Source organism: Macaca fascicularis, chromosome 11 (assembly GCF_037993035.2).
Source record: "Macaca fascicularis isolate 582-1 chromosome 11, T2T-MFA8v1.1".
NCBI classification, from domain to species: Eukaryota; Metazoa; Chordata; class Mammalia; order Primates; family Cercopithecidae; genus Macaca; species Macaca fascicularis.
In genome coordinates this window covers 17,584,164-17,598,203 of record NC_088385.1, presented here as the reverse complement: position 1 = coordinate 17,598,203, position 14,040 = coordinate 17,584,164, and the positions used below count along the sequence as shown (strand labels likewise).

The following is a 14,040-nucleotide window of genomic DNA, read 5'->3' as shown; positions in this document are numbered from 1 at the left end:
GGAACAAGAATAGACAAAGATTTTTCTAAAGGAACAGCTAGAAGACTCATACAATCTAATATTAAGATATACTACAGTAATTGAGACAGTATGGTATTGGTGATGTGATATGTAGATGAACCTAACAGAAGAGAAAGTCTAGAAAAAGACCCACAAATGTGGTCAACTGATTTTTTTTTTTTTTTTTTTTTTTTTTTTTTTTTTTTTTTTGAGATGGAGTCTTCCTCTGTCACCAGGCTGGAGTGCAGTGGCACGATCTCAGCTCACTGCAACCTCCACCCCCACCCCTCCGGATTCAAGCAATTCCCCTGCCTCAGCCTCCCAAGTAGCTGGGACTACAGGTGCGCACCACCACACCTGGCTAATTTTTTTGTATTTTAGTAGAGACGGGGTTTCACCACGTTGGCCAGTATGGTCTCAATCTCCTGACCTCGTGATCTGCCCACCTTGGCCTCCCAAAGTTCTGGGATTACAGGCATGAGCCACCATGCCTGGCCGGTCAGTTGATTTTTAACAAAGATGCAAAGGCAATTTAATATAGAACGTTTAGGTGTTTTCACCGTAGAAGAAAACACAGGCAGTACCATTTAGGATATAGGTATGGGCAGAGACTTCACGACAAAAATGCCAAAAACAATTGAAACAAAAGCCAAAATTGACAAATGGGATCTAATTAAACTAAAGAGCTTCTGCACAGCAACAGAAATTATCATCAGAGTGAACAGGCAACTTACAGAATGGGAGAAATTTTTTGCAATCTACCTACCTGATAAAGGTCTAATATCCATAATTTACAGGGAACTTAAATTTACAACCCCATCAAAAAGTGAGCAAAGGATATGAACAGACACTTCTCAAAAGAAGACCTCTACACGACCAACAAATGTATGAAAAAAAAAAAAGCTCAACATCATGATCATCAGAGAAATACCAGTGAGATACCATCTCATGCCAGTCAGAATGGAGATTATTAAAAAGTCAACAATAGATGCTGGCAAGGGTGTGGAGAAATAGGAATGCTTTTACACTGTTAGTGGGAATGTAAATTAGTTCAACCACTGTGGAAGACAGTATGGCAATTCCTCAAGGATACAGAACCAGAAATACTATTTGACCCATCAATCCCATTATTGTGTATATACCCAAAGGATTATAAATCACACTACTATAAAGACATATGCACATGTATGTTTATTGCAGCACTATTTATAATAGCAAAGACTTGGAACCAACCCAAATGCCCATCAATGATAGACTGGATAAAGAAAATGTGGCACATATACACCATGGAATAGTATGCAGCCATAAAAAGGAATGAGATCATGTCCTTTGCAGGGACATGGATGAAGCTAGAAGCCATCATCCTCAGCAAACTACCACAGGAACAGAAAACCAAACACTGCGTGTTGTCACTCATAAGTGCAAGTTGAGCAATGAGAACACATGAACACAGACAGGGAAACAACACACACCAGGGCCAGTTGGGGAGTGGGGGGTGAGGGGAGGGAACTTAAAGGATGGGTCAATAGGTACAGCAAACCACCATGGCACGTGTATACCTACGTAACAAACCTGCACGTTCTGCACATGTATCCTTTTTTTTTTTTTTAGAAGAAATAAAGAAAAACATACACAAAAAAGAAGTAACAACAAAAAAAGAAAGTTTAGCGTTTTTCAACGAATGGTGCTGGAAAAGCCTGATACCCATATGCAAAGACATAAAGCTTGATTTTATGTCATACCATATACATACATAAATTAACTCAAAATGGGACATGAATATAAAAACATAAAACCATAAAACAGAAGAAAATCTTGTAATTTTTGGTTAGCTGATTAGTCCTTTGATATGTATGATACCAAAAGTATATCCATTAAAGAAAAAATGATAAATTGGCCGGGTATGGTGGCTCATATATTGTTAGATTTATATTTAAGTATTTATATTTAAGTATTTTATTTTAGTGTAATCCCAACACTTTGGGAGACCAAGGCAGGCAGATCACTTAAGGCCAGGAGTTGGAGACCAGCCTGCCCAACATGGCAAAACCCCGTCTCTACTAAAAAGTACAAAAATCAGCTGGGTGTGGCACACATCTGTAATCCCGGCTACTTGGGAGGCTGAGACACGAGAATCGCTTGAACCTGGGAGGCAGGGGATGCAGTGAGCCAAGATGGCACCACTGCACTCCAGCCTGGGCAACAGAGTGAGACTCTGTCTCAAAAAAAAGATAAAAGAAAAGAAAAGAAAAAGAAAATGTAAAGACCTGATCAGCAATTTCAAATGTCGCAAGTATGATAAACATTGTAAATTATTATGTTTACTCATTACAATGTCATTGGCAATGCTAGAAAAGCAATTTTGCAAGAGGCAGGAATATGTGCAGAAGCTAGATTATAAATACTGGAAAATTGATGGAGAAAATGAAGTAGAGGCAATGCATGTACACTACCCAATTGGGATGTCTAACTGTGAAAAGAGAGATAAAGGAGGCTATTGGGTCAAAAAGGTGATTATTTTTAGGTTTGCTTGATTTTTTTTCAAGAGCAACATTCATAAGTGCTGGCGAATTGTTGAAACAATCATAACTGAATCAGGCAGGTTATTCAGGATCATGGAATATATGCTTTTTGAGCAGAGTTTTTTAGGAAAAGAAGGGGATGAGCTTCAGAATAAAGGGGAAAATAAAGCATTCTAAATAAAAGAAACTATCAAGTGAGAGCTACATGCAGGTAAGTTTGGAGATATTATTGCTTTCACTCTCATTTCCCACCACTGTCAATCCAGCAGTGAAACTTGTCAAATCAGCCTTCCTGATTCCCTAAAACCACCCTGACTCCAAGATCTACACTAAGAAAATTTGCCTCCTTCCTACAGTTCAGTTCTGACTATTGATTTGATGGCAATACTGGCTTTAGTAGTCAAGAAAGATTTAAGAAGTTCAAGTTTTCAACCTGAGAAACTGATTGCAGAAAAAAGAAGTTCAAGTTGATGAGGGGGCTCCGTATGAAGTCAATATTGCTTCTAGTTTTTCTCTAATAATTCTTTTGCGTTGTTACTGTTTATCCCTAATTTTGGCAACTCCACTTAGGCTACTATGTGGTAGGAGAGAAAGGAGTGGATGAGTAGGCAATAAATGTTAAGAAGGGTAGAAATAGGAGAGAAACAAACACCTTAGGAACAAGTGGGTTAAATGGTACTCTTCAACAATAGCCTCTTCAGAAACAAAACGCAACTGTTTTAAGACAGGGTAAGAGACAGACATATTTTTTCTAGATACTGTAGGTAATGGGATTGGTGACTCATGCTTTATTGTCCATACTTACTAATCAAGTTTACATAATGTACCCTTCCTGAAATCCAAACCTCCAAATATTGCCCCATAATAAAAAGAAATTTTTTAATGGTTCACTATTACCTACAGAATGAAATACAATTTCCTAGCATGACATTTAAGGCTATCTACAAATTGTTTTCAATTTTCCATGACTTACGTTCCCTTAACTGCTCCCACTTACACCTTGTATCACCAGCATGGCGGATTTTGTTCCCTGAAAATGTTCTACAATTTTGCTCTCAGTGTTTCCTCCATCTGTATTATCTCCTCTATACTGCCATCCTCCCCAAACATCTGTTAAAATCCTACTTAACATCCATACCTAGTTCAGATGCACTGGCCACACGTCCGTACATGGTGGGGCCCTGGATACATCAAGGCAAGATGATCCACTGGGACAAAAGTAGAAAAGTGACCCCACTTAGCCCTTCTTTAGGATCACTGGGCAGCATCTTTAGATTTTAAGGTCTCCTGTCTGCCTGTCTGGCATTTTGATTCTGTATCCTGTACCCACCCATTCTCCTCTCCCCTCCACCAGGAGATACTGTTGTTAATATATGAATAGCTACCATTTCATAAGATTTTGCCACATATCAGCCACTATGGCAATTACTTTATAAACATTATCCCATTTAAACCTTCTGAAAATCCATAAATTATTAACTAATACTTATATTACACCAATGGGAAAACTTAGAGAGGCTAAGTGACTTTCTTAGGGTTACATGACCAGTAAGTGGTACTTGGAGTACACAAAACCAGGACTGTCTGAGGGTAAAGCCTGCTGTCTTTCATTAAGTTACACTGGGGCTGAGTGATTTCCCTGTGACTCAGGTGTCTTTGCTGCGGAGGAATTAACAGGTCTGAAGACAGAAGCCGGAAGAAGCAGCAGGGGAAACTCTGATCTGAGCTTTCGGAGAAAAGACTCGAGTTGGACTTCAAGGTTTTTATACTGTCAAGACAATTCACCAACATAGGAAGAGAAAGAGTGATAAAGAGGAGAACTCCTAGCTGGAAAGAAAAGAAAAAAAAAATTGGATGCAAGCAACTGCATTTATATCTCTTGAGAATTCAAATAATCAGCAACAGTGAGAGGTACAAATGCAACAGAAGCTAACAGAAACTTAATATCTGGAACAGTTGACAAGATAAAACCCCAAAATCTGAGAGCTGCAATCAAAGAGCCATCTTCTCTACTGAATTGAATTAGCTCAGTTATATAGCACTTCTCAAAAATAAAAAGTCCATTAAAGAACAGAAATTTTAAAATAAGTTTTACACACTATTAGTCTTTCAATTTATATAACTTAATACCATAGACTAAGTTTTTATCAATAGGAGATAAAAGAATCCTGAGGTCCAAGCCACGTAGAAATAGCCTATAAACCAGACAGGCAGAGGGACCCAGCAGAGACCAGCAAAGTCTGTAAGTCATCACATTCCACCAGAAATATCCAGAGGAAACCAGATGAAAAAGCACGTTAACAATACTCCTCAACAACTGCTGGGACCACGGAACTCAGAAACACAGCAAGGTAAGCAACGTGGATATTTCTATTGATATAATACTCTGTTTCTCAATAGGAGGAGGAATTTGAAACAGGCCGTCAGTCTTGAATCCTAACCATAAATAAAATAAAGTAAAAAAAGCAGCTTTGTTATAAGAGGATCCCATGACACGTTCCTTGTGATTTGGAAGGAACCTTCCCTGGTGCCTTCTCTGAAGACAGCAGAGAAGGAAGAAAATTAACAATTTCTAGGACTGATTAAGTCAGAGTGGAAGAGAAGCAGTAAAGACATCAATTTTAAGAAGGATTAAGGATAAAATGATACCTATGTGAATGTGTGAAGTTTATATGGATAGTACCATTTCCTTTTATGTCATTAATATTAATATAGGCACTCAGAACCTATCTGCAAAAGGATGAATGTGGAATCTAATACTGGTAAATGTATAGTACTTATACTCTTTCATAAATTATGTTCTATCTAAATATCTCCGAGCATTTTCTGTGTGTCTCCAAACAGGCCGTTATCATCTTGAGGGCAAGGAACACTGTCTTTTTCAAATGCCTCAAGGGATACAGTAGAGGTTTCACCAGTGAACACTTGATAAATGCTGATGAATGACTTTAATATTCTTCTTTCTGCTCAGAAACATTTTTTAAAAGAATTTATATCAGAAAGTATATCATCACATCATGAGCAATTTTTGTTTTAATTAAAGGCCACAGTTTTTATTTGAATTAAAGGAGACTCAGAACTAGTTAGAAGCTGTTATTTTCTCCTGAAAAGCTCCTGATTTTACCTATACCCTATTTCCACACTCCCAAATAAGGGAACTGTGCATGATGGCAAAACCCCATTTGGACAGTGAAGAAAAGTGACAGCAAGAAGAAACGTAAAACCTCAGAGAGCACTAATGACTAAACATCAGAGGTTTAGACGGGGTCATATTTTCCTTTCTTTCTTTTTTAATTGTTATTATAAGAAAAGTTCAAACATACACAGAGGTGGAGACAATAATATAATAAACTCCCATGTACCCATAACTCAGCTTTAAAAATTATCAAAACAAGGCCAATCTTTTTTCCTCTGTAACCCTACCCCACTATTCTTTCCAGATGATTTGCGAGCAAATCTCAGAGACCATTTCATTTCATTGTAAACATTTTCAGTTTGTATTTCCAAACAGGCAAGAACTTCTCTTTTTGAAATTTAACCTTACACTTCGCAAATCAATAATATTTAAGCAGGACTATCTCTGGCTTGGAAAGATACCAGCACTATGCTTAGTGTCTGGATGACGGAATCATTCACACCCTAAACCTCCGCAACACACAGTATAGTCAGGCAACAAACTTGCATATGAACCTCCTGAATCTAAAATAAAAATTGTAAAAAATTTACAGCAGGATACCCAGTATCCTACTCTAAAACTTTATTTGGGGTAGCACAGAAAAAGCTTTTGGAATGCAGTTTACGATACAGATCAAAAGTAATAAAAATTTAATTCCCATTACTTATGCCACTAATTATGTAATTCTTCTAGGTATTTATGCTGAGGAAATAATCCAGATAATGGAGTAAAAAAAATCTGTGGGTATCATGATGCTTATTAGAATATTATTTGTGATAGTGAAACAATTTTGGATTTATTAAACTACGGTAAAGATAGGGAATAGTATATGCAACCAATAAAACATTTTTAAAACTATAAATAGGGTAAAGTGTTAGGTAAATTAATATGATGAATTTTACTTATACTATTATGATAAATTTATAAAGATACTTATGCATATAAACAAATTTTGAAAAGGAATAACAAAAATCAAAAATAAAATGGTAGGTTTATGGGTGTTTTTTCTCCTCTATTTAAAAAAGTTTATATATTACTGGTAATAAGTATATATTAAAAAATTATTTGTTTTACCAAACCATTCACTTTTAATTTCTCCATAATATACCATCTATCAAAGCACAAATCATATATTGCATTATCCATGAAGCTTTCTCTAATCATCTTGATATTAATTTCTAAGTTCACTAGCACTTGACAGTCAACGCACTACTGTTATTCACGAAGTATCCTAAAAAGTTTTATTTGAATATATGACGATCAATACATTTTCATTTTGTAAGGTGGCTCCTTTTCTGAAAAACTAAAACAACTGTATGGTGTCATTAAATAAACCTTAACTTTTAGATACAATTATCAGTATATTTCTACCATATCTTATATGCTCTTTAATCTTAAATGTTGACTTCTCAATTCAAAAAAAGTGACAAGGTTAGGTGCAGTAAGCATCCATCTCAAGCTAACCTCTGTCTCTATTTTCATTTCATAAGGTGTGCTGATCAATGGCATCAGCACTTTCAGATGTTTTTGTCATTTTTTAATAAAATAACAAGTCAAAAGTTTCCAGACTTTGTTTTAGCAACAGAACTCTGTCATCAAATAAAATTTTACCCACCCAGATCCCAAATGTGAAGAGCAAGAGAAAGCACAGCTGCTCCAGCCCAGCAAAGGCCCAGGTGAAAAACGAGAGTCCCAGAGACCAAGAGCTCCACCTGCTGGCTGGCAGTTCCCCAGCAGTTGCTCCAGGGCACTACAGAGCCCATTTCATGGATAACTACAGTAAAATATTCAAATAATAGCATAAACTCTGTACAAAAGTGGATGGTAATTCCCCAAGTGCAATTTTTCACTGACAGGAAGCACCATCATGTGATAATTCAAATTATGTAAAAGTTCAAACTTACCATAGAATGGGTGTAACCAGAGCTGGATTAAATATACTACTTGCTGCTGGTGCCACAATCTCTGAAAGTGACAGGTCGTCACTGAAAATGGAATAAGATGGAGAAAATATATGGCACAGAACTCCTCTCGGGCACAATATTATGGGTTGTTTGTAAAATATCACTTGAAGCTTGCATGAGTAACAACTCTGACCTTTAAGAAGGGTGACTCCAAGTAATTGCAAGGCTTTTGTTTTGCTGAGTGGAGTTATCGCTTTGGGAGTCAGAACTAAATTGTTAAGAGCAATAATGAAAATACTGCACCCTGCCAACTATGGTTCTCCATGTGGTGCCCAACCTCTCCTCAACTGTCAAGCACATATTTAAGAATATCTACTTGAAAGCTTACAAATTGTTAACCTTACTAGATGACTAAATGTTTCCATATGGCCACAGTGCCAATATATTATATATTAAAGTATGGGTTGTTTAAAACAGATTTGCACAAGTCAAATACCAACTATACCTTTAATTTTGTACGACATATTACTTTCAACTTGACATTATAGTTACAAATCTGTCTTAACTTCCTAACTAGATTAGAAATTCCAAAAAAGCAAGGACCATGTCTTTTTCATCTTTGTATGGTTTGCAGAGTGGTGCTAGCATATGACCTTACACGTGGTAAGTACTAACATACTAGACGAATTGTTAATGAATTAATAATTGCCTTCTTCACTAAGCTCTTCAAACTTCACCTATCCAAAACACAATTCAATGGTTTCACCTTCAATCCCCACCTCTCCTCTTCCTAATTGCCCAGTGCTCCTTATCTCATTTGGGGTGTAGAAATAACCTGGAGCTGTATTCAGAGCTGGAGCTCAGACATACCTGAGCAGGTGTGGTGGCAGGCCTGCTGAAGATATGTTAGCAGAAGAAAACCCTCCCCACTTCCTACCCTTAGGAAAAAAGCTAGGAAGGTAAGTCTGACTCAGAATAAAAGTCCTTTTTCATTATAAGGGAAACATAATTCTTAGCACATCATAACGTTTCTTAGCCAAACTTGTTATTGGAACAAAGTCATGAACTGATATCTAGATCCTATGAAGAAGAGTGTAAGAGTGCAAGTGCAAGAGCATGACTACTTAAAAGGAGGAAACACATTAGTAGTTGAAAACATACAGTGTCTTACACTTTGATTTCTAGTAAGACTGAATTTTTCCCACCATTTTATTAGACACTATTTTTTTGTACTCTGTTCAGGGTTGTTTGCTCATTTATATATTAGATTGTCACTGCATTTTAAAAATAATAACTACTTTTTTTGCATTTTCCCCAGCTTGTTTTCAGTTCTTTTTACATTGGCCATCTTTATTAGTCAAATTTTTGCATGTGATTTTTTTTTCATTGGTTTTAGGCTTATAAAGTCCTCCTCCGTACAGATATTTGAAAATTATCCATTTTCTTCTAGCTATTATTTAATTTTCTACATGTATGACACTAGCAACGTTGTTATTAATTTTTAACTACAAAGTCTAGCCCATGACTCAGGACCATTTATGGAGTAATAATTTTGATTATTATTGATTTGAGATTCTACAATTTATTATTATTAAATGGATGGAAGAGTCTGCTTTGGGGACTAATTTGTTCCATTAATTCACTGACTCTTGTTCCTGTACCATACTGTTCACTATTTTGTTGGGTTATGGTGTTTCAATACTGGGGGGAGAAGAGTTCTATTTTTTCTTTTCTCTGAAAAAAATAAGGCTCACCTGTTCAGTCTTTCCGAAACATTCTATGACTAATTTGTGAAGTTGTGCTAAAAGAATGAGTTAACTGAAAAGGAGGCGACCACTTGGAAGCATTCTGCCTCCCATCCAGGAGGAAGGTTCATTTCTCCATTTGTTTATCTTGAGGTAGATAAAACCACCCACCTTTTCTGGAAACTATGCCTTCATATAATGGCATATGATAGCTGCTAGAGATATTTTCAACTTTTTCAGGATAAGGAAACTCCTCTCGCCAAACTGTCTGAAGAGGAATATAGCTAATTTTCTTCTGTCAGTCAGAAACTAGAGTTTTCACTTCATAATGAGATCTGAAAACCAGGAGTCAAAAAAGACAAACATTTAATGGAAAATTACTAGAAGAAAAAATAAAATTCAAAGTCCAAATCTGTGCTTATCAAATTACAGTTTGCAACCCATTGTGTGTTTAGAGAATATTTACTGGATCCTCAACAAGCAATTTATTTAAAGGGAATTGGATTAGAGATTTTCTAAGTATTGTTTTGTGGAAGTGTGTGTCTGTTACACGTGTGCCTGCCTGTATATATGTGCATGTGTGCTGGATTTGAATCAAGGATAAAAATGAATTTCTGACCAGGGTAGTTTATTTTGCCAGGAGGTTCCAGTGCATTTTTCTAAATCTAACAACATACATGGTTATTTATGTTTCTAAACAATTTCAGAAAAATTTTCCCTTTTCTGTTTCCAAATTATATCCATATGATTTGGAGGATAGCTTATTTTCAGGTTTACTTTCTTGAAAAAAAAACATCTTCATTCCTTCATTCCATGCTTCTGAGGTTCCCCTTAAGCAGAGTAAGAACTGTGGTGCTAGAAGACATAGGGTCCAAGTTAATTACGATGTTGTTTACTTAAAAAGAGACTGTGCCAGATTCCACATGGATATGGATAGAGAACTCCATTTTTTCTCTCTTTTCTCTCGAGTTTAATTTTTTAAAAAAGTGCCAGCCACATAGAAAGGCTACTCAAAGTATGCATATTGAGTAGCATCGTGCTCTTACTGGCTCAAATTTAGATTTTTCACCCAAATAAACACAGAAGAACATGACTGTTTTCTCTAAATGGTACCATGGGCCAAAAGAACAAATGCTGAAGTCTCCTGTCAAGTTATTTTATTCATTCTATGATGTACTTTCACTACTTTTTTTTTTTTTTTTTTGAGACAGTCTCGCTGTGTTGCCCAGGCTGGAGTGCAGTGGCACCATCTTGGCTCCCTGCAACCTCCACCTCCGGTTCAAGTGATTCTCCTGCCTCAGTCTCCAGAGTAGCTGGGATTACAGGCGTGCACCACCACGCCTGACTAATTTTTGTATTTATAGTTCCTACCTTCTCCTCACATGAAATTTTAATCCAAAGAGTCTTGAGTATATACTCTTATCACAAGAAAAAAATTATTTAAAGATTCTAGCATGATATATATGTTGCCTTTGGATATCCCTTAGGTTTAGAAAACAAATAACTTGCCTATAGAGAAATATAAAGTAATTTGAATATTTTAAGTGAAAATAACCAAGTATTGAAACACAAAAAACAGCCCTGTAAATTCAGAGAAATCAGTCGGTAGGTGTGGTCAATGTGATGACTAGGGGTTGGAGAAACTAAGGAGCACTAGTAATCAAGAGCTAAGCATTTCAAATTGGGGTCTGTTTCAAATAAAAGTTATTAAATATTACCTAGAAATAATCATGCTTATTAATAAACAGATGCCTGATAAACATGAATATTTCCCACCACCACAAAATCTAATACCTTAATTTATCCTTCAAAGGGTTGTATTATGTTGCCTACATTTTCCATACACTGACTCCAAATTTCGTAACAATAACTGTTTTAAAGAACCTGCTGAGGCTGGGCACAGTGACTCACGCCTGTAATCCTAGCACTTCGGGAGGCCGAGGGGGTGGACTGCCTGAGCTCAGGAGTTGGAGACCAGCCTGGGCAACACGGTGAAACCCCGTCTCTACTAAAACACAAAAAACTAGCTGGGTATGGTGGTGTGTGCCTGTAATCCCAGCTACTCAGGAGGCTGAGGCAGGAGAATTGCTAGAACCTGGGAGGCAGAGGTTGCAGTGAGCTAAAGTCACGCCACTGCACTCCAGCCTGGGTAACAGAGTGAGACTCTCTCTAAAAAAAAAAAAAAAAACTTGAGTGTTCTGAGGAATTCTCCTTACACAGCATCTTGCTTCTTTGCTATGCATGAAGAAAAAGATTTCCTAGTCCCTTCTACGCAGTTAGCAGACGTTTTTTAAGACTTTCAGTAAAAATTTACCATTTTATTTTTCAGCGATCATATTGGAAATATGGCCCAAAGTGACTTCCTCTACCCAGAGAACCCAAAGAGGCGGCAAGAAGTAAATCGTCTTCACCAACAGCTCCTTGATTGCTTATCTGACAGCTTCGATGTCACCAATAAGCTGACTGAGGTTCTAAATACGCACTTGGGGTGCAGGCTGGCCTTCATTGAGATGAAAAGAGATGGGACCATCAAAGAAAACTGTGATATCATCATCCAAGCCATTATGAAAATCCAAAAGGAATTGCAAAAGGTTGATGAAGCACTAAAAGACAAGCTAGAGCCAACCCTCTATAGAAAGCTTCAGGATATTAAGGAAAGGGAAACAGAGAAAATTGCAATAGTGCAAAAGGTTATTTCGGTCATCCTGGGAGAAGCTACATCTGCAGCCAGTGCAGTCGCTGTTAAACTTGTGGGCTCAAATATCACAACTGGCATAATTAACAAGCTGGTCACTGTGTTAGCTCAAATTGGTGCTTCTCTCCTTGGTAGTATTGGAGTTGCTGTTCTTGGCCTTGGCATAGATATGATTGTCCGTGCCATCCTGGGAGCAGTGGAAAAAACACAGCTTCAAGCAGCCATCAAAAGTTATGAGAAGCATCTGGTGGAATTCAAGTCAGCCTCAGAAAAATATAATCATGCCATTACTGAGGTCACCAATCTAGTGAAACACCAAATGAAATGAACAGCCATCTTATTTGCCACTGAAGTTTTTCTGCTTCCTTTTCAGTAACAGTGTTTGCTTCCTTGATTAGGTTCATTTTCTATAAGCTTCCAATATGGACTTAAATAGGATAAACAATTTGGAGAGGGAAATTGGGGATGCCAAGACTAGATGACTAGATGAGTTTAGAGCCAATGCCTGGATGAGTTGGTGCTAGACGCTATGAGGTAAAAAAAAATTATCCCACTGGATGTTTTCACACCCTGCTCTACCAGATCAACATTGGGGTAAATGCTGTCATAGAGTAGCAAGTATAGAGGTTACTTTTTCCTTTTCTAATTTCATTAAAATTCTTAAATTTTACGTTGACTGCAGAGACTTTCATTTCTACCACCAGCTTCAAACATCATTTAGTTATAAGGGGACATACTTAGTAACTCCTGCCTAGACACAAACCCTAGGCCTTCAAATGAGACAGAAATACTATCATATTTTTGACCATCAGAGTAAATCTGTTTTTCGTAAACTAGAAGAGACTGAAAAATGATTTGTAACAATTTGCTTCAATTAGGACAGGAAACAGATCTATAAAAGTCTACTAATTACACAATGTAAACTGGATGGATTTGAAAATGGTAAAAATCAAAACTAAAAACATCAAGGTCCTGTTTCTGTAACTGCAATCAACCCTGACCAATTGTGATGATTAAATATCGCTCAAGTGAATGTTCAAACACTGAAACATTTAAAAGACAAGCAAGCAAAACACAGCTCACAGGAATAAAATGCATTTAGGATGCAGAATAGAAGGTCACTACTCTCAAAGCATTTGTCATTTAAAGGAAGGTCATACTTTATTATGTTTTCAGAAAAATTAATATAATTTCATTTTCAACACTAGCAAAAAGGAGGCAGCTGCCTTTGATACACGACGCATTAGGTGGGCCATTTCACTAATTACCTGATTTTAGAAAACGCCAAAGGCTATAGAGGCCTATTAATGGTTCAGCTGAATCTCTGCAGATGTGTTTGTTTTCTAAATCCTTTGCCAGTAAGTAATTCCCATGAGGACTCTTTTAGTCTATACTGACAAAATTATTAATATGCTGTTGATGCCAGACTGCGTTTGTTATAGCTGATTCTCCCATCCAAGTACAAGAAATGTATTGAAATAAAAACTGCTCAGCCTATCTTAATAATATTAGCTACAGGAAAAATTTTAGCTACATGAAAGACTTTAATATTTCCAACAAACAGTTTGTTTTCTCTTTCTCTTCTCGCATTGTTTTTCAAAACGAGTTGCAAAACTATGACCACTAATATGGTGTTAAGAAGAAAAAAAAACAAGTTGCAAAATATTACAACTTAGTTCATCTTCAAAATTCAAGATTATTTTCTTTTTTATGTGTTACCTGGTTTATCAGCTTTAACCTACCAGATCTTGTCATTGCTTTCCGACACTGAAATTCAATCTAAAATCAAATCAAGAATTTCCTAACACAAAGGTAAGTTTAGGTATAGGACCGATCATATTACCTTCAAGGGCAGTTTAAAGATTCTGCCAAAAATTAATATGTATCTCCAACAATATTTTGAAATATTTATAACTGGTGGTAAGAATAGACTTCCTACAAGGGATAGTCTGGTTAAGATTAGAAATAACCAAGCGTACCCTCTAAGATAGTTTTTTAA

General features: G+C 36.6%; 1 protein-coding gene across 3 annotated transcripts; it reads left to right on the top strand.

Annotated features, from left to right (window-relative positions):
- The first annotated feature begins 4,794 nt into the window (after nucleotides 1-4,794).
- Nucleotides 4,795-12,711, top strand: SMCO3 (single-pass membrane protein with coiled-coil domains 3). 3 transcript variants are annotated; one of them, XM_045364786.3, is made up of 3 exons: nucleotides 4,795-4,873; nucleotides 8,430-8,560; nucleotides 11,676-12,711. In XM_045364786.3, exons 2-3 carry the CDS (start codon nucleotides 8,505-8,507, stop codon nucleotides 12,367-12,369), a joined length of 750 nt encoding a protein of 249 aa, XP_045220721.1. In that variant the 5' UTR covers nucleotides 4,795-4,873; nucleotides 8,430-8,504; the 3' UTR covers nucleotides 12,370-12,711. The 3 variants fall into 3 exon arrangements, with proteins under 3 accessions (XP_045220721.1, XP_045220722.1, XP_005570277.1); XM_045364787.3 differs by having other exon boundaries at nucleotides 8,404-8,560; XM_005570220.5 differs by lacking the exon at nucleotides 8,430-8,560.
- The last annotated feature ends 1,329 nt before the right edge of the window (nucleotides 12,712-14,040 follow it).

Excerpts from the sequence above, each read along its gene's own strand:
- SMCO3 (XM_045364786.3), top strand. The coding sequence starts at position 8,505 with ATGTTAGCAGAAGAAAACCCTCCCCACTTCCTACCCTTAGGAAAAAAG. Across the intron at positions 8,561-11,675 it reads TTAGGAAAAAAGCTAGGAAG|CGATCATATTGGAAATATGG; the intron begins GTAAGTCTGACT and ends TTTATTTTTCAG.